The 25,337-nt window shown below is 35.9% G+C and overlaps 1 protein-coding gene across 10 annotated transcripts in view; it reads right to left on the reverse strand.

Annotated features, from left to right (window-relative positions):
• Positions 1 to 25,337, reverse strand: part of SYTL2 (synaptotagmin like 2) — a 141,998-nt gene that overhangs the window by 57,422 nt on the left and 59,239 nt on the right. For all 10 annotated transcript variants that reach the window (XM_031961866.1, XM_031961863.1, XM_031961864.1 and 7 more), the window contains exons 3-4: positions 11,510 to 11,661; positions 2,975 to 3,113 (exon numbers count right to left, since the gene is read on the reverse strand). In XM_031961866.1, the coding sequence (XP_031817726.1) occupies positions 2,975 to 3,113; positions 11,510 to 11,661 (291 nt within the window). The remainder of the gene's footprint in view (positions 1 to 2,974; positions 3,114 to 11,509; positions 11,662 to 25,337) is intronic.

Genomic DNA, 25,337 nt, shown 5'->3' on the forward strand with positions numbered 1-25,337 from the left:
CAGTAAAGTAGAAGAACCAGGATTCAATCTCTCATCTTCTTTCCACCATGTCATGTGGCTTCTTTGCTTAACTTGTGGCAGAAAAGCCCAGGGAAACAACAATATCCCTTTCCCCACTCACCAAAATAATGGAGAAACAGTGTCCTTGTGTTCTTAGCTGACAGCACTCTGTCCTTGTATACAGCAGGTCTTAATAAAGGCTTGTTAAATCTAATTGAATCAGGGATATTCCGTTCTAAAGGCTTTCATTCATCAATGATAATGGAGGATGGAAGAGGTTACTAAATCAAAGGTATCTATAGAATGCACAATATATATGCAGATTATCTACTATATGTATAAATGTACACACACATACATATATACATATATATATATATATACATATATGATTTTTGTTGGTTCAATTGTTTTTAATTGTATCTAATTCTGTGACCCCATTTGGGGTTTTCTTGGCAAAGATACTGCAGTGGTTTTCCAATTCCTTCTGCAGTTCATTTTACAGATGAGGAAACTGAAACAACTGGGGTTAAGTGACCTGTCCAGGGTCACACAGCTAAGAGTCTGAGGACAGATTTGAACTCAGGAAGATGAATCTTCTTGACTCCAGGTTGAGCACTTTCTAGAGGAATAAGAATTACTGAATGTTCAAATATAAAAGATACACACATTTGTATATAAAGTTTTTTTTTATTCAGGATGTCCAAAAAGTCTTAGTTCAATTTTAAGCTGCTTAAAACTTCACCAAGACTTTTGGGATACCCTATGTAGAACACACACACACACACACACACACACACACACATATGCACACATATGCACACACACACACACACTCATCTCTTACAGATTTATAATCAATATATCTATCCTAAGTCAAGAAACAGGCAACAACTCACATTTATATAATGCTTGAAGATTTATAACAATGATTTTACCTAATATTTACACAGTGCTTACTTTGTGCCAGATACTGTGCTAGCATTTTATACAACCCTGGAAGGGATGTGCTATTATTATCCTCATTTTAGAGATGAGGAAAATGGGGCAAACATTGATTAAGTGGCTTGGGCAGTGTCATACAGCTAGTGTTTGAGGCTAGATTTCATCTATGGTCTTCCTAGTATTTTCTCCACTTTATCCATACCTGGCTCTCTAGTACCACCTATATTTATCACAATGATTTATTTCTCTACATATATATGTCTATATATATGTATATATACACATATAATACAGCTCTTGCTTTCAAAGAGCCTACAATACAACTATTGTAACTGTACTATCGGGTAGAGTGAGATGATAAAAAAAAAGCATTTATGTGTCATGAATACCATGTCCTGTGAGCAAAGGGGAGTTCCAGGGAAATGCTATGAGGCATCTGAAGAATGGTAAATCACTTTCTAATCCTGGTTAGGGAACCAGGAAGAAGTTGGGAGGTGGAATCCTAACTGAATTTGAAAGAAGGTGATAGACTTTATCATTATCCCTCAATAAGCACCCTTTCATTCAGAGACAGGTAGAATCTCCCTTCTCCCCCTAATATACACACATTCTATACCTCCACAGACCAGACTTACCATCCACAAGCTGGTTAGATCTTTACAAATTTTAAAAGGATAATAAATAATCTTTAGTTATGAGGGACTGGTAAATATGTCATCTAAATTGAAGAAATGAGGTTTCTGAAGAAAGGCACAATCAATTGGGAAGACCCACAAATACCAAAGGGAAAAACCCTGAAGACATATACGTTTCAGGGCAGGACAACAGGATCTTAGGCAGACCCTTCGTTCCATGTCATTTTTCCTTTAGTGAGCCAGAAGCTCATAGATTCTGCTGGATTCCCAGGGAAAATGTCATGGTGCATCCACAGATTTTCTGCCTCACAGGATAAATATTTCTGACCAGATTGCAATTTAGCATTCCTTTCATTACTCCCAAATCCTCCCAAATCCAATACCTTCTCAAGTAAAGTGTAAGCTCTTTTGTCTTAAATTCAAGGCCTTTCATAATTCTCCCTTTTTGGACTTCTCTTCCTCTTCTTTACCTGTCACAGGATCATTCTAAGAAATCTCCTTTTCTCTTCATTGGTTGATTGACTCCCACTTGATCCCCTCTTTTGAGAGCTCTCCCTACCAATAAAATCACAGGTCCAGTCTCAATCCATCAGCAACGAGAGTTAGGAGACCCAGGTTTAAGTCCTGACTCAGACATTTAATAGCTGTAAAAAACTGAGCCTTAGTTTCCTTACCCATGAAATGAGACTAATAATACTTGCTTGACAATAAGAACTGTCCTTTGCCTTTCTGTATAGCCTCAGTGCTTAGCACAGGGCCTGGAACATTTGTTGTTGTTCAGCCAAGTACAACTCTTTGTGACCCATGGACTATATTGTTCATAGTGTTTTCTTGGCAAAGATACCAGACTGGTTTTTCCCATTTCCTTCTGAATCAAGACAAATAATGGTAAAGTGACTTTCCCAGAGTCACAGAACTAATAAATGTCTGAGGATGGCTTTGAACTCAGCTCTTCCTGACTGCAGGTACAGTGCACTGAACTACTTAGCACATATTTCATGCTTAAGTAAATGACTGCCTGATTAAATAAATAAATTATAAGATTAAATAAAAATAAGATTAAATAAATCTGCCTGATTGTGCTGCCTGTGTTATAATAAGGTTGTAATAAGAATATTACTATTTTGCCAGCCCTATATGAATGACTTTTATTCTTCTAATCCATTAGCATTTCTTCAGATCCACACCAGTTCCTTTTGAAGAAAATAAAAATTAAAAATCTGACTTTTCCAATGATTAGCTTCATGAAATAACAGGACAATAGTCTTACAAGGTAATAGCCTTTTATTTTCTCTATTCTAAATGTAAGAAAACTGAAGCTCAAAGTTAATGACCAATATTCTGGGTTACACAGCAAATATTCGAGGTACCTCCCTTCATAAGCCCTTTCTTACCTTGAGTCTGACTGCCCACCCATATCTTCTTCTTGCTCTTCCATGACACCCAACAGTTCTGAGGGAAGGAGGATGTCTTTGTTGACATTATTCACCCAGGTTTTCTGCACTCTGACTGTTCTGTTCTGATTTTGCTCCGCTGAAATATAAACCAACAAAGACAGCAAAGTTATCATCTGCACAACCTGTAAAGCTGTTAATAGCCAGTTGCTGATTTGAGCTGCAAAGCCAGAATCTGAAAGCCTGGGTTAGGATGCTGCCATTGACTGCATCAAGCAAATCCCCACCAAACTGGAACACTCCTCCTCCTTGTGCCTGTCACAATGTGACCCCCTATTTTGAAGCCTGGTTCACATGCTATCTCTTTTTATTTTGCCTAATTTTCTCTGCTAAAACTTCCTTTTTCAAACTTCTAGAGTTTATTTATATTTATAAAATGTATTTATTTATATAATAGTTTATATTATTTATATAATATTTATTTATTTATGTAAGTTTATATTCTTAACTTGTACTACTCACATGACACTGAAAGATATCTAAATTCCAGCCCTGGCTCTACATGACTCCCTTCATCTCTCTGAGACTCAGTGTCATCATCTGGAAAATGGAGCTGTTAAAAAAAATACCTGCCATTCCTACTTTCCAATTCTGCTGTAAGGACATCAACCATAACATACGCTCATTACTGCTTTTGATCCATGAAAAAGCAAAAAACAAAACACACTGACAAATAGATAACAGAGATATTATGATTCCCTTTTATAGATGATGAAACAGGCTAAGAGAGGTAGAGAGTGATTTGCCTGAAATTAACAGGAGAGCCAAGACTCAGACCAAAAGACTTAGAAAGGACTTCAGAGGTCCATAGGTAAGTCAACCCTTACCCAAAGTATGCTTTCCCTCTACCTCATCCTAGATAAATGAGCATCTAGTCTTGAAAATATCAAGCAGAAGTGAGCAGAACTAACAGAACAATTTTTACAGAGATTAAAAACATCATAAAGAAAAACAATTTTGAAAAAAATTTAGAATTTTGATCAATGCAATCAATAATAAACCTTAATGTCAGAGGACTGAAGCATCCTAGAGATAAAGTTCTACTGCAAGAGAGTTAATGACCTTAAAATGCAAAATGAGACATGTTTTTAGACAGAGGCAATAGGGAATTTGTTTTGTTGGTCTATGAGTATTTATAATGAGTCTTTTTGTTTAAAGTGTTCAGGTGAAGGAAAGAAGTAGGGTTAAGAGACAGATAATAAACTTGTGCAAAAACAAATAAATGAGATGGATAAACGAGTGATTAAGTAAATAAATGAATTAAAGGACAGATAGAAAAATTAATGAATAGATAGATCAATAAATAAAAATTCCATAGAGGGTTGGAGATGGTGAGAACACATGATAAAGAACTTACTAGTCCTCTAGCTAGCCCAATTTTAGGTAGCCTCTAGTACCAGCTCTTTTTATTAAGAAAAATTTTCTTATTATTGAGCCAAATTCTGCTTTCCCATTGTCCTAAGTTAAAGCATGTAGGCAAAACAAAATCAATTCCTTTTTTATGTGATAGCTTCAGATATCTGAAGTAAGATATGCCTTTCCTGCTGTTTTTTCTTTTCCAGGCAAAGCAATCCTAGTAAGATGTGCAAAGCACTTTATTGATGCTTTCTCATTAGATCCTTACAACAATCCTAGAGTTCCATTTCAGATACTTCCTAGCAGTGTGACTTTGCACAAGTCCCACATGTTTCCTAATCTATAAAATGAGAGTAGTTATTCTCCATGGCCTCCATAGTTAGTTCTAGCTTAAATCTATGATCCACAGATCTATCCACTGTCCCTCACATAGCACATTAGTTCTTAAAATAGAAGAACTAAGTTTTACTAAGTCTATTTTTAAGGACTTTTCTTCAGATAATTTCTGTGTTTCTTTTTCCAAACCCTCTTGCAAAGTTCTCATTTCCTTTCCTCATTTTTCTTCTAATTCTCTTTTGAGAGCTTTTGGAATTCTTCCAAGAGAGCCTTGTCAGATGGGGACCAATTCATATCACCCTTTGGGCTTCATCTGGAGATGAAATGCTTTTAGTGTCCTCAGGGTTTGAAATCTCTTCTTCTCTCTATCCATAAAAACTATCTATGGTCAGAGTTCTTTTTGTTTCTTTTGGAAGAGCTAAGTTTTAAACCAGACACTGAATCATAAATGTAAGGAAGTCACTTCTTCATTTCTTCATCTGTAAAAATCAGGAAATTGGACTCAAGGATTTTCAAGATCCCTTCTAGCTCTACATCTATTATCTTATAGATAATGAATTATTTTATATTGCAATCATCTGCGTATACACCACCTTCCCTAAATTCTATGAAGAAAAGGATTGTTTTATTTAATATTCTCATTCCCCATAATCCCTAATATATAGTAAGCATAAAAAATGTTGAATGAATTAAAGAATGAGAGAATGAAATTAATACACATGTATCTATAACAGAAACTATAATATAATAGATGCAAAGGAAAAGTCTAAACAGAAAAAGTTGAGAGACAGCTAACAGTATGAAGTCACACACCTCTTGGGAACCTTTCATCTTAGGCTTTCAAAAACATTTTCCCAATATAACCCCCAAAGGGAAATAGAGGTTTTGACAACTAGGATAAAAAGTCTGCCCATGGCTCACCAAACTGCAAAAAGGTGCCATTCCAATTTATACGCTTTCACTTTGAGTGTTAATTAATGGGGTCCTCTGCAATGTCAGCAACAAGCTCCCATTAATCTCTATGAGTTACATGTCTGCCCTGATGAGCCAAATCTCATGAGGATGCTCGGTTCTGCCTGATGCTGCAAGCTCTTATCAAGTTCTCGGCCCTGAAGGAAAACAAGAAAATTCTACAAAAAAAGTTTGCAGAGATTTTATCTAGACAAGGAAGAGTTAGGAATTCAAAACATACTTCATGATAGAAAGAGCTGAGAGGGAAACAAGGGTCATTTTGTTTTCTGCTACATCATTTCTTATGGTTTCTAAACCAGATTCAACAAAATGCCACATGTTACAAACTAATCTGTTCAATTCTAAAAACCTCTGGGAAAAAACACTGTAGATTTTACAAAAGTTAGGCATTATGGAAATGTAAGAGCAAAGGAAAATGATCACAAGTGGCACACTGGAAAGAACCCTCAGCAGGGGATCAGGAATGAATACCAGAGTTAAAATCTGGCCCCAGATAATTATGGGCTGTGTGACTTTAGGCAAGTCATTTAACTTATGTTTGGCTCAGTTTTCTCATCTATAAAATGGGGATAATAATAGTACCTACCTCCCAGAGTAGCTGTGAGAATCTAAAGAGATGATATTTGTGCAGAGCTTAGCACAGTGTAGACATGATAGTAAGCACAATATAAATGTTAGCAATCATACCATCATCATTATTTTTAACGGTCTGCTTCAACTTTGGAATATTGGACTCAAATTTGATTCCAAGTTTTAATTCTGACACTTAGTAGCCATGTGATCAATAAATCAATAAGTGTTTATTAAGTAACTATTTCAAGAATTTTTATTCTAGGGTCAACTTGGTTTTTTTAATATCTATATATATTTATATATTGATAACTATCTCGATATAATCAGTTTCCTTTCTAATCCTCTATTTTATGCATTTTAAAAATCTCAGTCTAAGAAGAGATTTGTGGTCTTTATCAGATTGCCAAAGGGATACATTACACATAAATATGTTAAGAATTCCTAGCCCATTATGTGGCAGTTATTATGTGAGTTATTATGGGGATCCAAAGACAAAAATAATATTAACAATTCCTGCCTTCAAGGAGCTTACATTCTGAGAGGAGGGGTTGAGGAAGGGGACAATATGAATGTATGTAAATATATACAAAGATATACAAAATATATACAAGATAAATATTAGGGTAATGGCTTGTGATGGAAAAAAATGAGGACAAATGCTTTAAGAGGCAGAGCAATAAGCATGGCTACTCTATAAAGTATTGAAGAGGGGTGAGGAAGAAAAGTTAAAGATGACTCCATGATGACTCATTTTCAAATTTTCAAAAAGAGAGGAAAATCTGAAAGAGGAGTGTGTTGTTTTGGAGGGTTTGGGGAGGGAGAGAAGAAAGATAATGAATTATGTTTTGGATAGGTTGACTTTGCCATGCTAATAGGCAGTCTAAGAAGAGACATCCAATAGGCATTGGATATATGACTGGACTCTAGTCTAGGAGAGAGAAAAGAACTAAATACATAGATTTGAGAATCACTGTATTCACTTGTATTCACAAGTGAATTCCTAGAAGCAAATGGGATTGAGTGAACACCAAGAAAGAAGACCAAGCTGAACCTTAGGGAAGGTCCACAAATTTGGGGTGGGAAGTGGATAATATTGAAGGAGGTGACAATGGAATAGTCAAAGGCAAGTAAATGAAGAACCAGAAGAGATTAATGTCAAAATAAGTAAAAGAGGAGCGAGTTTCCAGTAGTGGGGGTGGGAGGTAAATAAGAGAATTAAATTAGAGCAAAGCTTCTTAAACCATGATCCTATGGTGTTATCCAACTGAATGTGGGGATTGCAAAACTATGACCAATTATCAGTAAATTTTGATTTATATGCCTGTTTTATTTACTTATATATCTGGGATCACAAAAATTTCTAGGGTGAAAAAGGATCATGAGCAGAAAAAGTTTAAGAAGCCCTGAATTGAGTAATTATTAGCAAGCTTAGAAGAGTTCTGGCTGAATGATAAGGTGAGAAGCTAGATTGCTAAGGACTAATGAGTGAATGGGAGGTGAGGAAATGGAAGCAATAAGGAGAGACACCTCTTGATAGGAGTGTGGCTGTGAAAAGGAGACGGGTATTAGACTTATATCAGGAAAGGATTTAAGGCTGAGAGAATGAAAAGGCTGCTTTCACTTAATAAACATATGAAAAAAGAAAAATAAAACCATTTTTGTGGATTCCAAGGGTTGTAGCCTTCCTTAGGATCTCTGTAAGTTATGGTCTGAATAAAAGACAAAATGGCACAATGGATAGAAAACCAAAGGAAGGAAAACCTGGCTTTCCACTTCTACACATTCTAGCTATGAGACTGCTCTGGGCTTTTTCTTATTTATAAAATGATAGATTTGAAGTCAATGACTTCTAAGGTCCTTACCAGCTTTAACTCTAAGATTCTATGGTAATTTAACCTCTCTAGCTCAATTTCCATATCTGTAAAATGAAACTCAATGACCTCCTTTGTCCCTTTCAGTTCTAAATCTATGATTCTATGATCCAAGCAGGGGTTCTTAACCCCGGGGTCCACTAATTCCAGAAAGATCTGTGAATAGATTTTAGGCAATCAGTGGACTTGTTTTTAAAATATTTGGATAACCTTACCTCGATGAAAATGGTTTCTTTGTAATCTTACATCATTTCCTTAATACATTTAAAAACATGATTCTGAGAAAAGTCCCTATGCTTCACCAGAGTAATTGGTTTTAAAGGGGTCCATGACATAAAAAAGGAAGAGGTTAATAACAACCCCTGTTCAATGGTTTATAGGTTTCATTATACTTGGAATTTTTTGCTGAATTAGGAAGACAATTCAATTTGCTTTTCAACACACTTTTTGTCTCCTTACATAAAACAAATGCCAAAGACCCCCTGAGCAGATTCCATTACCCATAGCAATTTGTTCAACAAATTTAATTTAACCAGAGAGAATGACTTGGAGGAGAACAAACCAATGTGATTTGGGTGCTTCTTCCCAATGGACTATACTCTCTAGGTATTTAGCAACTCATTTTCTCTAATTTGTATGTCAGCCCTTGAGGCTATTGCAATCTGTGGGGAACACAGCAAGGGCATGGTTCTTCCTGGGCAGAGAATAAAGGGCACACATTCGGCCAGAGAGCCAAGAGCTGACAAACAGCATTGTGCTTAGCTCTGAGCAAGTTTCAGGCAGATCAGGGATAAGGCATTTATATTCCCTAGGCAAAGTTTTAAAATTATGTCTTTTGTGTATTACTATCCACCTGAGGCTTTGAGCAGTCTACCAAAACACACGCCACTTGACACATATATAAATAAATACCTATAGGCCAAGGAAAACAATTAAAATTGTTTAAATTTTAAATTAAAAAAATTTTCTGGCTTCGAAATATGTGCATTTTAAAAAAAATCTCATTAAAAGTGTCCTTCATTGTGCTATCCCTAATCTCCATCCCCAAGATATTGCATCATGACTTACCTTCCAACTCCTCCTGACTCTAGTTCCAGGGATGCTGAGGCAGGTCAGGAGGCTCTATTCAAATCTGAGCAGCCATTGCTATTTTCATGGTCAACAGTAGCATCAACAAAATGATCCTACTATTCTCCAACCAATTTTAGAAGTGTCTTTCTTGTTTGTGCCACAATTAGGGCCCAAATGCTCAGTGACTAACCTTATTTTAGGAACAACTGAATATTATCATTATTTCAGATGAACTTAGGTTGAATGGGAAATTGCAATTATCTATGTATTTCTCCTATGTTCATGAGAGGCTATGAACTCTGTAAGGGCATAAACTTTGTCTTAACTAAACTTTGTAGCTTTTCCAGTGCCTACCACATTTTGTGCTTAAGAAATGTTTGTTGGATGAACTTATGAATAAATGAATTTCATAGCTACTGAGCTTCAAAGGAAACTAGGAATTCTAAAAGGTAGAAGGAGGAAAGGAATGCATTCCAGGCCCAAAAAATAACCATGAAGCCAGGAAATGGGGAAGGGGGAGGGGGAGAAGGAGACACAGAGACAGAGACAGAGAGACAAAGGCACAGAGAGACAGAGAGAGGGATGGAGGGAGAGAAAGTTGGCTGAATTGACAAGCGTGTGAAGGGGAAAAAAAGTGTCATAAGCCTGGAAAGGTAGAATGGAGCCACTTGTAAAGAGCTACCAGACAGAGAAAATTGTACTTGATAGGTACATCGAGGTAATAGGGAACCAATATTAAGCAGGGAAATGACTTTTAGAAACATGACTTTGGTAACCATGTGGAGAATGGAATGGAAAAGAAAAATGAGAAAATACTGGTGTATTATAGCAGTAAGCAGTTTAGAATTATTAAAGCCACTGTATGATTTTTCAGTTCAATCCAGACTACCAAGTTTTTTCATTCAGTTCTGTGTCTTTTGGTATTTACAGAGAGAGAATAGAAAGAAAAAGAGAGAAAAGAGAGAAAAGAGAGAAAAAAGAGAAAAAAAAGAGAGAGAGAGAGAGAGAGAGAGAGAGAGAGAGAGAGAGAGAGAGAAAGAAAGAAGGAAGACAGAAATGGGGAGAGAGAGAGAGAGAGAGATGCTGATTTTTCTTTAGACTCAAGGATTCTTAGGGATGTCATTTGATGGAGACTCAAAAGGGTCACACTGCTAATTATCAGCAGAATGAAATATAAGAATGAAAAATAAGCAGACTTAGAACCTACATTTTCTGATCCCAAGTACATTATTCTTTCCACTTATCCACACCATCTGCTCCCAGAATTCAGGAAAAAGGTGTTAAGCCAATGATAGAAAATCAGCCATGAGACATACCTGTTTCCACTTAAATCAAAGAACAGAGATGAAAGGGACTTGAATATATCTCTACTTATTGCTTAGAAAACCATGGATTATAAAATCAACAATCTAGAACTAAAAAGGACTTTGGAGGCCAGTTCATCCAACACCCATTTTACAGATGAGAAAAATGAGGCCTGAAGAGATTAAGTGATTATTCAAGATCACAGATAATAACCAGAGACCAGTCCTTTGAACCTAATTCCTGAGACTCTAGAACTAGTCCCTGTAGCTTGTGGCTTCCTATTGTATGTCTCTTTCTCTCAAACTTAGCCATCTGAGCCATACACTTCATCTAAAATAGGGTTGTTTTTTTATTTATTTGTTTTAAAAACTGGGTATCCTACCCTATCCAAGGCTGCAAGCTCACTCAGATCAGCACAGGAGTCTTGACTTGCCTCTCCTTAGGCAATCTGATGGGTCCTCCTCCACCTCCCGAGGCTCACCATATTAATGCTCAACTTAATATGGAAGCTATTGGCTTAGGCTATTGAAGCTAAGAACTCATCTTAAAAAAAAATCCCAGCAGCAAGATTCACAGGCACTTATAGGGATTTTAAACTGGCCTGAAAGCAGAGGTTCTTAAACTTTTTGTATTCAACCCTTTATAAATATTATTCTTAGAATAATATTTTAGATGTATAAATTTACACAAAGGATTACAAAGGGAATCAATTACATTAAAATACAATGAACAGTTTTTTTAAAATCCAAGTTCCCAGACTCCAAGTTAAAAACCCCTGATATAAACAGATTTATTAAAGAGGTATACATGAATGTGAATCTTAGGTGCATAATCTTAGATCACAAAACATTCTGTTAAACAGAATCACTCAGCTGTATTTCATAGATGAGCCTAACCTGTACTTTTAACCCCCTTTCAGATCATCATTGTCTCATACTTTTCCTTCCTCAGCCTCCCAAATTCCAGATAAGTATGCAAAATCTTAACTCACCAAATGTTTGTGGTTTCTTTCTTCTGATCGATGCCCGAATTATATCTGCTCCATGGATTTTATCTCTGTGTCTCTTAGACTTGGCTTCATAAAACCACTGGCCACTCATATTCTTCAGCTGTTGGTCATCCTTAATTTTTTCAGGCAAATGTCTGTTAAAAGGGGAAATTAAAAAAAAACCAAAAACACCAAGTCTTCATTTTGGTCAAGTGTGCACACTGGATAAATGAGTTCATTGTGCTACTGTTTAAATAAATTATAAACACCCCACCCAAATACACTGCATCCAATCTCTCGGATGGTCCCACAAACTGCCCAAACGTCTCATAAATGTTTGCTCCTGTTTGACCAAAAGTTAAGGAAACCAGAGCCAAGATTTTTTAAAATTCAAAGTTCCCATCATCCATGATCCCTGAAATTCCAGAAACAAAGATTCATTTCTTTGGCTTGAAACTCCTTGTCCCCTCTAAAAAACAAAAATCCCTGGGGGAAGAATAACATATTAAGGCCAGATGAGATATTTTTATATTCTAGTGTAAATGAGTAAATCTCAAGAGTGCTATCTCAGATCAGCTTTTGAGAGAAAAGACATATTGGACTGAGCTGGAAGAGAAAGATAGGGGAAAGTTACCTGAAAGTACTGAAGTTAAACTTTACCTACTTTATGATTTTTCCTCCCACCCTTCTACATTCTCCCACACTGACTACTTAGCTCTGAGCAAAGTTTTAGTTTCAGTCAAGACTCAGAACTAGGACTGGGATGAAGCTACCTTAGTGAGTCTATCCAGTAAGTCGAAGATTGCCATTACACCAAGCTTATAAACAGAACCATAAACTTCTCCAATAATCATTATTTTGTTATTCTTCTTGTTCAGTCATGTTCAACTCTCCTTGACCCTATTCGGGGTTTTCCTGGCAGAGATACTAGCATGACTGCCATTTCCTTCTCCAGCTCATTTTACAGATGAAAAACTGAAGTAAACAAGGTTTAATGACTGGTCCAAAGTCACACAGCTATTAAATGTCTGAGGCTGGATTTGAACTCAGGAAGATGAGTCTTCCTGACTTAGACCTGGTGTTCCATCCATTGCACCACTCAGTTACAGAATAACCACTCAGTTACTGGTCCTAATTCCTTTTCCCATGGCCAACACAAATATCGAGATCATCTTTAAGTCTCTTATACATTAATTCTTGTCATTCACATGCCCTGAAAGTAGAGAAACCAAGTCCTGCTCTACAAACACTGTAATAGCTGGGTGATCATAAATAAGTCACTTTCTAAGATAATTAATTTTAGATAAGTTATTTCATTTTTAAGAAAATTTCCACTAGCTGTGTGACCCTGGGCAAGTCACTTAACCCCAATTACCTTAGCAAAAACAAAAAAAAAAATTTCCAGGCAGTAATTCAGTCAATAAACTTTTATGAAGTATCTATTAAGTGCCAGGTAGTGTGCTAAACCCTGCGGACATGATCTCAGAGAGCTTGAGATAGGATGTCTTGTTTGGGGAAGATCAAGGACAACATGGTCACTGGATCATAGGGTTGAGGGGATGAAGTCTAAGAAGACTAGAAAAGGGAGCAGAAGTCCAGGTTGTAGAAGTCTCCGAGTGTCAAAGAGAGGATTTTTATAGCCGATCCTGGAGGTGATGGGGAGTCACTAAAATTTATTGGAAAGATGGCAACACAGATTTGGGCTAAAGGAATATTAATCTTACAGTTGAATAGAGGGTGGAATATAATGGGGAGACACTAAAAGTATGCTACATAGATGAAATGACCAACCTGGACGAATAATAAAAATAATAATTGGGGTTCATGTGTGTTGTGATGATCCTCTTTAAAATTTGCAAAGCACTTTTTCTACTTTACCTCACTTGAACCTTGAAATAAATTTCTGAGGTAGGGGCTACACGTATTATTAGCTTTGTTTTATAGATCAAAAAACCAAGGCTCAGACAGATTAAATGACTTTCCCATCATAGTAAGCATCAGAGGTAAAATCTGAACATGGATCATTCTCAATCATTTCCCCTTAATATTTCTTCCTACTTTTTCATATCAATTGTCACTATACCCATTTGCCTCAATTTCCTCACCTGTGAAATGGGGATAATAATAACTAGAGTGATTTCCAGGATAAAATAAGATGATATTTGTAAAATACTTTGCAAACCTTAAAGTGCTACACAAATGCTCTTTTATTGTCATTATTATTATTTGAAGTTAAGACTAGTTTTTGTCTGATATTAAGTGGAGAAAGTCACTTAAATATGAACCATCTAAAAACGAAAGAGTGGAACTAGATGCCTGGTTCTTTTTTTTCCCCTTCTACTTAGTTTATTTATTTTTAATTAACACATTGCTTTATCAATCATGTTGGAAGAAAGAAATTAGAGCAAAAGGGAAAAGTGATGGGAGAGAGGAAAAAGAAGTGAACAAAGCAGAAGCTGATTTACATTCAATCTCCATAGTTCTTTTTCTGGATGCAGATGGCATTTTCTATCCAAAGTCCATTAAGATTGCTTTGGATCCAAACCAAGCCTTTCGTAATTGATCATTGCACATTCTTGCTGTTGTTGTGTACAATGTACTCCTGGTCCTGCTTGTTTCACTCAGCATCAGTCCATGTAAATCTGTCCAAGCCTTTCTATAATCAGCTTATTTATCATTTTTTATAAAACAATATATTCCATATCTTCATAGATCCGCATCTTGTTCAGCCATTCCCCAATTCTAGGTCCAAATCTACAATCCCTTGACTCCTAATAACCAGGCCATGAAAGGATGACTTGAAGGAACTGGGAAGGTTTAGTCTCCTGAAGAGAAGGGATAAGGGTCAGAATAGGAGAATTATGTTCAAAGGGTCATGAGGAAAGGGAAATAAGACTTCACTCACTTGGTCCTGGAAGGATGACCCAGAACCAAAGTGGGGAAGTTATAGGAAAATAGATTTCAGCTCAACAACAAGGAAAATCTCCCAGTCAGCACTGTTTATGAATAGAAGGGCCCCTAGGAGGGCAGTGAATTCCCTGTCATTTAAGTCTCTAAATCAAAGATCACATGATCATTGTTGGAATTATAATTAAGTTGGTATTATACTACCTGACTTCTGTAGGCTAAGGAAGAACTGAAAATGTCATCTCCTTGAGCAGGAGGAGAATATATATTCTATATAATATGATATAATATAACATAACATAATGTAACAAATATAATATAATATAGAACAATATAACAAATATATGATACAATATAAATTAACATAATATAACAAATATAATATATAATAATATAAGAAATATAATGATATGATATAATATAACATAAAATAACAACTAAGGTTTGTATAGCACTTACTATGTACTGGACACTTGCTAAGTGCTTTACAACTATTACCTCACTTGATCCTCTCAACAATCCTGGAAGTTGGTACTCCTGTCACCCTCATTTTACAGATGAGGAAACTGATGCAAACAGAAGTTATATGACTTGCCCAGAATCACATGATTCCAGTAAGCACCTAAGACTGAATTGGAATTCAGGGCTTCCTGACTCCAGGCTGGGCACTACATCACAGAGTTGTTGTGAGAATCAGATGAGACAATATTTATAAGTGTTTAGCACAGTGCTTGGCTAATAGTAGGTCCTATATAAATACTTAGAAAACACATTTATTATTTCCAGATCTTTAGGGAAGGGAAAGTTTCCTCAGGGCTTAAGTATCCAGCCATTCCCAGGCTGAGGCTGTTTGGGACTTAGGGGATGAGAAGGACAAAAAAAGGCTCACTCACTCCTGGATGAATGAAGAGAACAAATTGGAATGGCAATAATTCTCCTTCCATCTGCCTTAATAGCATTCTCATCTCTCAGCAGCACTCAACAAACAGTGGGATGACTTCAGCCATGTAGCATCACTCACCATCCAGTGAACACCCACCCCCATGTCCATCCCCCTCCACTTTTCCCTAAGTTTTTCCTAAAAGGGTATTTCGAAGGGACTTTTGTCTAAATCGTGGTTAGTTTCAGTCCAAAACTTCTGCCAAACAGAAGATAAATCACGTAGTCATTACAAGAAAAATCTGTGAACCATGAGAATGAGAACAAAACCCGTGACTGCGGGACAGCATCTGGCTCCCTCAGAATTCTTAGACATAATACACAGAACAGGGTTTGGGGCTTCTTGTTTGTTTACATTAAAGGAGGAAAGAAGCAAAATGTTGTTAAACAGCAGTATGTCTTATTCTCCTAAAATAGCCTAAAATCTAGGCTGCCAATCCTAGATTTAATTAAAAAAATCTCAACTACTTTGGGAGAAAACTATAGAAATCATTCCTCCATCAAACAGAGGTCTGGCCTGGATCACTTTTTTTCTTTCTTTTTTTAAATTAAAGCTTTTTTTATTTTCAAAACACATGCATAGATAATTCTTCAACATGAACCTTTGCAAAACCTTGTGTTCCAATTTTTCTCCCCCTTCCCCCACCTCCTCCCCTAGATGGCAAGTAGTCCAATATATGTTAAACATGGTAGAAATATATGTTAAACTGGATCACCTTTTTAAAGTCTCTTCCAAAAAGACTTACATGAACTGATGCTGAGTGCCAGGAGATTATTGTACATGGTAATAGCAACATTGTGCAATGATCAACTTTGATAGACTTTTCATTTCTCAGTAATACAATGATCTAAGATCTAAGTCCAAAAAATTCATGCACATCTAGGCTTAGTATTTCCACTTTTTGTTTTTCCTTTCTCATGATTTTTCCCTTTTGTTCTGATTCTTCTTTCACAACATGACTAGTGTGGAAATATGTTTAATATGAAAAAAATGGACTCAATGCAGATTGAAGCATATTTTTTGCATTTTATTCTTTCTTGTATTTTTTTATTTATTTCTCCTTTCATAATTGTGACTAATATGGAAATACATTTTATATGATAGCACACAAAAACTATATCAGACTGCCTACCATTTTTTGGAAGAGGAGATGGGTGAAAGGGAGAAAAATTTGAAACTCAAAAAATCTTATAAAAACAAATGCTAAAAATCTTAATAGGGAAAAAATAGAATACTATTTAAAAATAAAAAAGTCTCTTCAACATTCTAGTATTCTGTGATTCATTGGAAGATTTCTTAGATGACACTCTATATAGACCCTCAAACTATAAAACTCCCCCAAAGATAAAGATTATTAAAAATTTAGATCTAGATTTCAAAGGGACATTAGAGGACACAGACAGACATCAATCCCTGAATTTGACTCATAAGCAAACTGAGGCTGAGAAGTTAAATGATATTCTCAGGATCATAAAACTAATAAAATGTCTGATATAGGATTTGAACTCAATTTTTTTGAACTCCAAGTTCAGCACTCACTGTACCAACCTTGCTGTCCCTTAAAAGTTATTAATTGGAGGTTCTCTACAACTTATATTTATCTATCTCTTCCTTCTGCAACCCACTATTTAACTCCTGATAGATGCTAAATAAAAATAAGAATATTAGCATTTGTATGTTTCAAGATTTATAAAATGCATTACAAATACCAACTCAATTGATCTTCGCAAAACATTGAGAAGTAGATGCTATTATTATTTATTTTTCTTATATTCTCTAGTGGGGTTTTTTAGTTTATCTATTTTAATACATTTTGTGAATGCAATGAATGTGGAAAAGGTTTTATAAAAAAGGAAACTCTCATTGTACATCAGAGAATCCACACTAGAGAGAAGCTTTATGAATATCAGCAATGTGGCAAAGATTTTAGTCAAAGGAAAACTTTTACTAGAAATCAGAGAACCCACACTGGAGAGAAATCTTATAAATGTAACCAGTGTGGAAAAGGTTTTAAAGAAAAGGAAGCTCTTATTGTACATCAGAAAACACATACTGGAGAGAAACCTAATAATGTAACCAATGTGGAAAAAGTTTTAGAAAAAAAGAGCTCTTATTGATTGGACATCAGAAAATTATGTTGGGAGAGAAACATCAGAGCAAATGAGGAAAACCATGGGAGAGATTAAAAAAAATAAATGAACAAAGTGTTGATTTACATTCAGGCTCCTTAGTTCTTTTATCTGGTTGCAGATGGCATTTTCTGTCCAAAGTTTATTGGGATTCCTTTGTATCACTGAACTACTGAGAAGAACCAAGCCTTTCATAATTGATCATCACACTCTTGCTGTTATTATGTACAATGTATTCCTGGTTCTGCTTGTTTCTCTCAGCATCAGTTCATGTAAATCTTTCCATGACTTTCTAAGCTCAGCTTGTCCATCATTTTTTATAGAACAATAATATTCCATAACTTTCATGTACCACAACTTGTTCAGCCATTCCTCAATGGATGTGCAGCTACTCAATTTTCCAATTCTTTGCTACCACAAAAAGAGCTACTACAAACATTTTTTGCACATGTGGGTTCTTTTTGGTAGGTATCATTATTATCATTCCCATTCTACGGATGAGGAAACAGTGATACACACAGATTAAATGACTTGCTCAGGATCACAGAGCTAATAGGTGTCTGAGGCTGATTAGAATTTATATAGTTATGGTTCTAGGTCCAGCCTCTCTAGCTAATGTAGTACCTGGTAACCTCATGATATTACAATTAATTATCTTTCAGTTTAGGGAAAAAAGAAAAAACAATCACAGTTCATTTTTATAGTGCTTTAAGCTTTAAAAAGAGATCTCCCCAAACCAATTCTAGAAAGCGGGTAATAGCAACCATTCAAGTTTCTATGGCATAAAAACATCATGTGATATCCTGGGAAGACCAAAGGTCTACCATCAAAAAAAGCAGATTAGGGGCAGCTAGGTGGTGCAGTGGATGGAGCACCAGCCCTAAAGTCAGGAAGACTTGAGTTCAAATCTAGCCTCATACAATTAACACTTCTTACTTGTATGACCCTAGGCAAGTCACATAACCCCAATTGCCTCAGCAAAAAAAAAAAAAAAAAAAAAAAGGGAAAAAGAAAAAGCAGTTTTATAATTCCTTGACTATGACCACCTATATTCTACCTCACCATTATTACCACCACCCCATTTTATAGGAAGAAAACTAAAACTCAGAGGATCCCACTTGCTTAAGGAAGTGAGTTAACTTTTAAGGATCCAAGGTAGTACTTTGAAGCATTATCATGTCTTCCTTTGAACTGGTTTTATCTCTTCAGTTAAAATAATCCTTTTAAAGGTTATGTTTTCTATTTCTTTTTGTCTAATAATACCAGGTAGAGACTCAGTATGATGTAATAGATAAAGGACCAGCCTTGGAACCTGGGAGACATGGTTTAAGTACCACTCTGACACATCCCAGGTGTATAGTTATGGGCAAGTTTCTCAGTGACCTCAGGCATCTAAGTCTCTAAGATGATAAATGACCAGAGTTGTCAGTGTGCCTAGATAGAGTTTCCATATGAAGACTTCCCTTAAAGGAAGATCCAAACCAAAAATAAATGACGTCTACTAAGGTAACTGAGTAACTGGGAAATCAGTAAAAAATATTAATTGAGTTACTGAATTAAAAACAGAAAAACCAGCACTTAGCTAGAAGAAAATGGCCCTTGATAAGAAAGGTCTTTATTATTTTAACATAAAGATAGAAGAAGACAGAATAGGAAAACCAGACTCTACAGGAGCAACAATCATAGAATCACAGAATTTAGACCTGGAAGATACATTAGAAGTCATTTAGGTTAACTTGTTTATTTCAATCAACATCAAGGGAAACCCAGAAGGCAACAAAGCATGAACAGTCATATGAAAAATTAAAAAGGAGCATAGAGCCTCCAGGATTAGCTCCAACATGCTTCTTTGGACCTATTCCCCCTCTTAGGAGCTCCTCCATTTAATGATGATCTCATTAGTCAAGGATCATACATTTTAGGATGAGCCTAATTAACAGTATCTAGAAAATGCCATAAGGAACAATCATCATTAGAAAGCTAGCCAGAGAGATACATTAATTTGTGGTCCTCATTAAAAAAATGTTTACAGAAAAATTTCAGACAAAAATTTGAGAGTTTATCATTGATGTCTGTTTCAGTCTCTGAAAGGTCAGGATTATAAGCAATCTTATGCAATATATATATATATATATATATATATATATTTATTTATATGTAAAATTTATGAAACCATCTAACCCACCAATCCCTCATTTATAGTTGAAGAAATTGAGGTCCATAGGGGTAAAGTCGCCTTTCTGAGGCTACACAACCAATTAGTTACAGAGCTGGGACCAAGGTCCACGATCCCGCATCCAAAGTTCTGTTACTTTCCTCATACCACCCCATGAGGCCTAGGAAAACCAAATAAGACTGGGGTCTCAAGGCTAGTGATTATATTATTCTCTCTACTTCTTATTCTTTCTAATTAGGAATCCAATCTCTAGAAAACACCTGGAAAATGGGAGAAAAAAGAAACTCAGGCTCTGGAATCAAAAAGGCCTCCTGAACACATTTTCACGGGAACATATTTAGACATGGAAAAGTTTTTACAGTGAAGAGATTAAAGTGGGAACCCACCAGCTACAACTACAACAATCCCCCACCCCAGTGTTGCTCAAGCCAAATTAAAATGTAATTGGGAAATATTTAACAGATAAATAAAAATATAATAGAACAAAAGTAAGACTACCTAATAATTTTATATAAGCTGTATGAAAATATAGCTTATCTAATATAATATATGATAATATATTATAATATAATAATAACTCTGGAAAGTTCCCCACAAGGAAGGAATCATAGGTCCAATGGCTTCTAATTTCCATTTGAGTCTGACATCATTGTCTTGAGAGTATCTATTCCAATCCTTTCAATTCACATTTAGATAAAAGACTCACTCCTCTGAGTCTCAATTTTCCAATGTATAAATGGGGATAGGGAAAATAGGTGGTGCAGTAGATAGAGCACTAGACTTGGAATCGGGAACAAATCTGAAATCAGATATTACTAGCTGTGTGATTCTGGGCAAGTCACTTAACTCAGTTTGCCTCAAGTTTCATCATTTATAGAATGAACCAGAGAAGTATATGGTAAACTACTTCAGTATATTTCACAAGAAAACCCCAAATAAGGTCACAAAGAATCAGAAATGACTGAAAAATCACAGGACGATGAAATGGGATAATAAGAATTGTATTATCTGCCATACAAGTTTGCCATGCCCCAAAACCCTTTTGCAAACTTCAAAGTAGAATAAAATAGAAATGTGGATTATTAGTAATCAAGAAAGCTTCCTTTTTTTGTCAATTATCCCAATAAAACTGGGAAACAAGAAAAGACATGCATTTAACCAACAGTAGTAACATCTTACAACTACACAGTCAATGTGATTTTAGCCAGAAATTAGTAACGTTAGTAATATCAGTTATGTCGGCATAAAACCTCACTAAAGTCACTTAAGGTGACAAAACCTTTCATTTTAAAAGACAGATACCTCAGGAAAGGCAGCTAAAGATAATCATAAAATGTGGTCAGCTGAACACATCAAAAGAAAGACTATCCAGCTCACCAAATGTTGGAGGGTTTGAGGGGGAGTATTTATACAAATACATATTTCCTGCTAATGGTGTGAAGTCCAAAACAGGAAGCACCAAACCAACAGTGAAAGACTAATTGTCAATACATACCAGCCATAGATGGAGAAACTCAATTTGTTTTTAAGAAAAATAACCAGTTATTAGCTCATGTATCTTCCTCCTTGATTTCATCCTTCCCACTTTAGCCCAGGAGTCCTAGTGTGAGTAAATTCCTTTTTCCCTCCATTTCTCTGATAGTTGGCACTCAAGCCATGTCCTGAAGCTTCAATTAGTCTCAAAGAGACACTAAGCTCTCCAAAAGGACTAGAGCTGAAACTTTTGCTAAGTATTCCTTTTACCACAATAAAAGGCCCCCTTCCCTATTTAAATGAAAGCAAAGTTATCCAGAAGAATTGGTGGCAACATGTATGTGACCACAGGAGGGGCATGGATTGGAGTGGCAGTGATAAGAGTAACCCCTTTTATCATCTTTTTATGGTATCAAATACCCTTAGCCTCTCTCAAGGAAAAATTATAGTCCTTTACAGGGAGAAAAGTCATGTAAAAATAACACGGTCTAATTGCCTCATAAGGAGCCTCAGGTCCAAAGAAGGCAAATTACTTTTCCATAAGCATTTTTTACTTCCCCAGGTTTTTCAACTACACCTCTTAAAGCATTCACCATGATGGTTTCCCACCTCTGGACACTCTCCAATTTATCAGTATATTTTAAAATTTTTACTGTGTTCTCATGCGCACATAGATGGTAACTGTGGGAGTTAAGATATAAATTCAAATCTTCTAACCTAGAGTCCAATGCTCTTTCCATTATTTCCATTACAGGATGTGATAATTTTTTAATTTGCCTTTTCCAAAAGTCCAACTAGGAAGCTAGTGGCAATGGGGTCAGGGAGAGTATAGAACAGCCATCTGTGAGGTAGGGGGCCACAAAGTTCTTCCTTTATGCAGGGAAACTAGTGGTAATGGAATCAGGGAGGGTATGGGATGGCCATCTGGAAGATAATGGGCCAGGAAGGACCACTGGCATCCCAGCAATGGGAAGGAGACTCCCATAACAGATGTGATTAACTCTACATTATAAGGACATCTCTTTTATCAGCCCCATATATTTTATTTAACTCTTTATGTATCTTATCTGTCCAAATAAATTAAGTTTCTTCAGGTCAGGTATGATGTCTGGAATCACTGTCAATAAATGATGGTTTTTTTGATTATTAACAACTTTTACTCACATGTATTCTTTACAACAATGGTGTCAAACTCAACTAGAAACAGATCCCTGTTGGAAACATATCAACTTAGAAAAATGCAGGCTAGGAGACATCTCTGCACAACACTAAGCACAATATTTTGTACATAATAGGAACTTAGTAAATGTTTGTTTATTTGAAGTATATGACATATACAACATCCTCCACAATTTTTATCAATAATACAACTCCTAGAGGAAACTTGTAAGGTCTTATATTTGGGTTACAAACAAATAAACAACAACAACAAAAAAAAAAACCCTAACAATTTCAAATTTCCTCCCCCAGTCCTCCACAACAACTTCACAAGTATGAGATGGGGGAGGTATGGTTAGACATGTTGCTCCAAAAAGATCTGGCGGAGGCGAGGTTAGGGGACCGCAAGATCAGTATGAGTCAGTAGTAGGATGTGACAGTCAAAAATGCAAATACAACCTTGGGCTGGCTGCAATGGGGGAGACCTGGTTTCCAGGAAAAGGAGAATACTTCCAGGTACTCAGTCTTCATCAGGACTTCAACTGAAGTCATAGCATTGGATCTGAGCATTATAGATTAGGAAAGATACTGCGTATCCAGAAGAGATAATTCATTGTGGGGAAGGGACTTGAATCTATGACGTAAGAGGATCAAGGTGACCAACTTGGGGAAGAGACAGAGCAATAACTGTTGTTTTTAATTATTTGAAGGGCTATCTTGTAAAATAATATTATAGTGTTTGCTTTTTTTTTTTTGATTAGCCTAGATGGCAAAACTAAGAGGAATGGGAAGAAACTACAAATAAGCCAATTTAGATTTAATGTCAGGAAAAACTACATACTTTTCTAATTGTCTTATTTTAATAATTTACTAATATTCATTAATTTTTATTTTTAATAATTTACAAATTTTATTTTAAATTTTATCATTATAAATACAATAAATTAAAATTTATTCATTTGCTCATTTTAAAAAATAAAACTTTTGCTAATATTTATAAGAACTGCCCAAAAATGAAATGGGGTATCTTAGGAGATAGTACCCTAATTATGAAGGAAAGGCTGTAATCTCATTGGGGATTCCTTTCATGTATGTGGTCGGCACAAATGCCCACTGAAATCTGTTCCAACTCTCAAATTCTGTGATTGGTTTCCAAAGTATCACATCCCTAAAAACCCTAGAAGATGGATTATGCTACAATTAGAATCTCCATTTTATAGATGAAGCAGATCATTGATATTCCAACAAGCTCGAAAATTAACATTCCTCCCACTACACCAAAATACTCTGTTCAAAAACAAAGGGCTTGAATTTTGCATGGATGGAAGGAATGTCTTGATAGAATATTAAAATCCCTGGGGCAGCTGGATGGCACAGGACCTCAGCTTCCACCTTTATAGGGCTCTTCTTCCCTTCCATCCTCCCAAGGAGGTTTGCATGCATTGGGTTAGGGAGAATGTAAACATTTCTCTCAGAAAGTGAGTTGGGTCAAGAAATAACAGCTGGACTAGATTCTTTTTCTGCAGGTGGAAACTCCAGTTGCCCCTCTGGGGAATTGGATGGGGAGTGATGGTTTGGCTGTGGACTGGGAAAAATATGATTGGTATTCATCATTTTTGCCAATCATCAAGCCCTCTGGAACCAATTAACTAGGAGGAAAAAGGTACCACTACATTTCATTTTTATCTTCTTACAAACAAGCACCAAAACCAGTTTCTGTTACTTGGGAAGCTCTTATTAATATTCAATTTTCTGCAGTGAGCAACTTTGTGAGGGTAAGCTGGCTGCTGAGTCACATAAGGATCTCTTAATGTGGAAACGCCTTCTATCTGTACCTACCTGTGACTTAGTAGATAAATTCTAGGAAACTGTCTGAAGTACAGAGAAGTTGAGTGATTTGCCTAGAACTATGTCTACTTGGAATTCAAATCCTAGTCTTCCTGATGGCAAGCCCATCATCCTATCTATCATTGGTATTAATAATAATTAGCATTTATATAGTGTGTTTTAGGCTTTATCATGCGCTTTACAAATATATCTCACTTGATGCTCTCACAACCACCCTTGGAGGTAGGTGCCCTTATTTTCCCCCCCATTCTGTTACATGTAAAAACATCCTATTTTTTTGGCTATGCATTTTTCTTACATATTTCTTTATGAATTATGTTGGGAGGGAAAAATCAGAACAAAAGGGAAAAACCATGAGAAAAAAAAACAGAAGAAAAAAGAAAAAAAAGTGAACATAGCATGAGTTGATTTACATTCAATCTCCACAATTTTTTCTCTTAATGCAGATGGTATTTTCCATCCAAAGTTTATTGATATTGCCTTGGATCACTGAACCTCTAAGAGCCAAGTCTCTCAGAGTTTATGATGATCGCACAATCTTGCTGTTGTTATGTACAACATTCTCCTGGTTCTGCTTGCTTCACTCAGCATCAGTTCATATAAATCTTTCCAGGCCTTTCTAAAATCAGCATGTTCATCTTTTTTTTTTTAATAGAACAACAATATTCTATTACTTTTATATATCATAATTTAGCCATTTCCCAATTGATGGGCATGATAAGCGACCTTACTATAACCATTTTAGAGATGAGGAAACTGAGGCAGATAGAAGTTAAGAGATTTGTTCAGAATCCCTAAGCTAATAAGTGTTCAACTCAGATTTGAACTGGTCTTATTGACACCAGGCCCAATTGCTCTAACCACAATGTCGCCTAGGTATTTACACCAAGCTGACTCATGTTCTTTGTTACCCAAAGCAAGTTGCTTAATTTCTGCCTGCCTTTGTTTCCACATCTGAAAAATGGGAATAATATAACACCCACCCTCCCAGAATAAAATGAGGTAATTGTTGTCAAGCATTTTACAAACTTTAAAGTGTCATAGAAATGCTAGCTATTATTAGGTACAATGACTAGAATCTTAGAGCTGGAAGGGAACTTAAAAAATTTTCTAGTAATGGCACTGTAGCAGAAAGAGTACTTTGGAATCAGTAGACTTGTCATGAAATACAACTCTGACATTTATTAGTTGTATGATCAC

The sequence above is a fragment of the Sarcophilus harrisii genome, chromosome 3 (genome assembly GCF_902635505.1).
Source record: "Sarcophilus harrisii chromosome 3, mSarHar1.11, whole genome shotgun sequence".
Taxonomy (NCBI): Eukaryota; Metazoa; Chordata; class Mammalia; order Dasyuromorphia; family Dasyuridae; genus Sarcophilus; species Sarcophilus harrisii.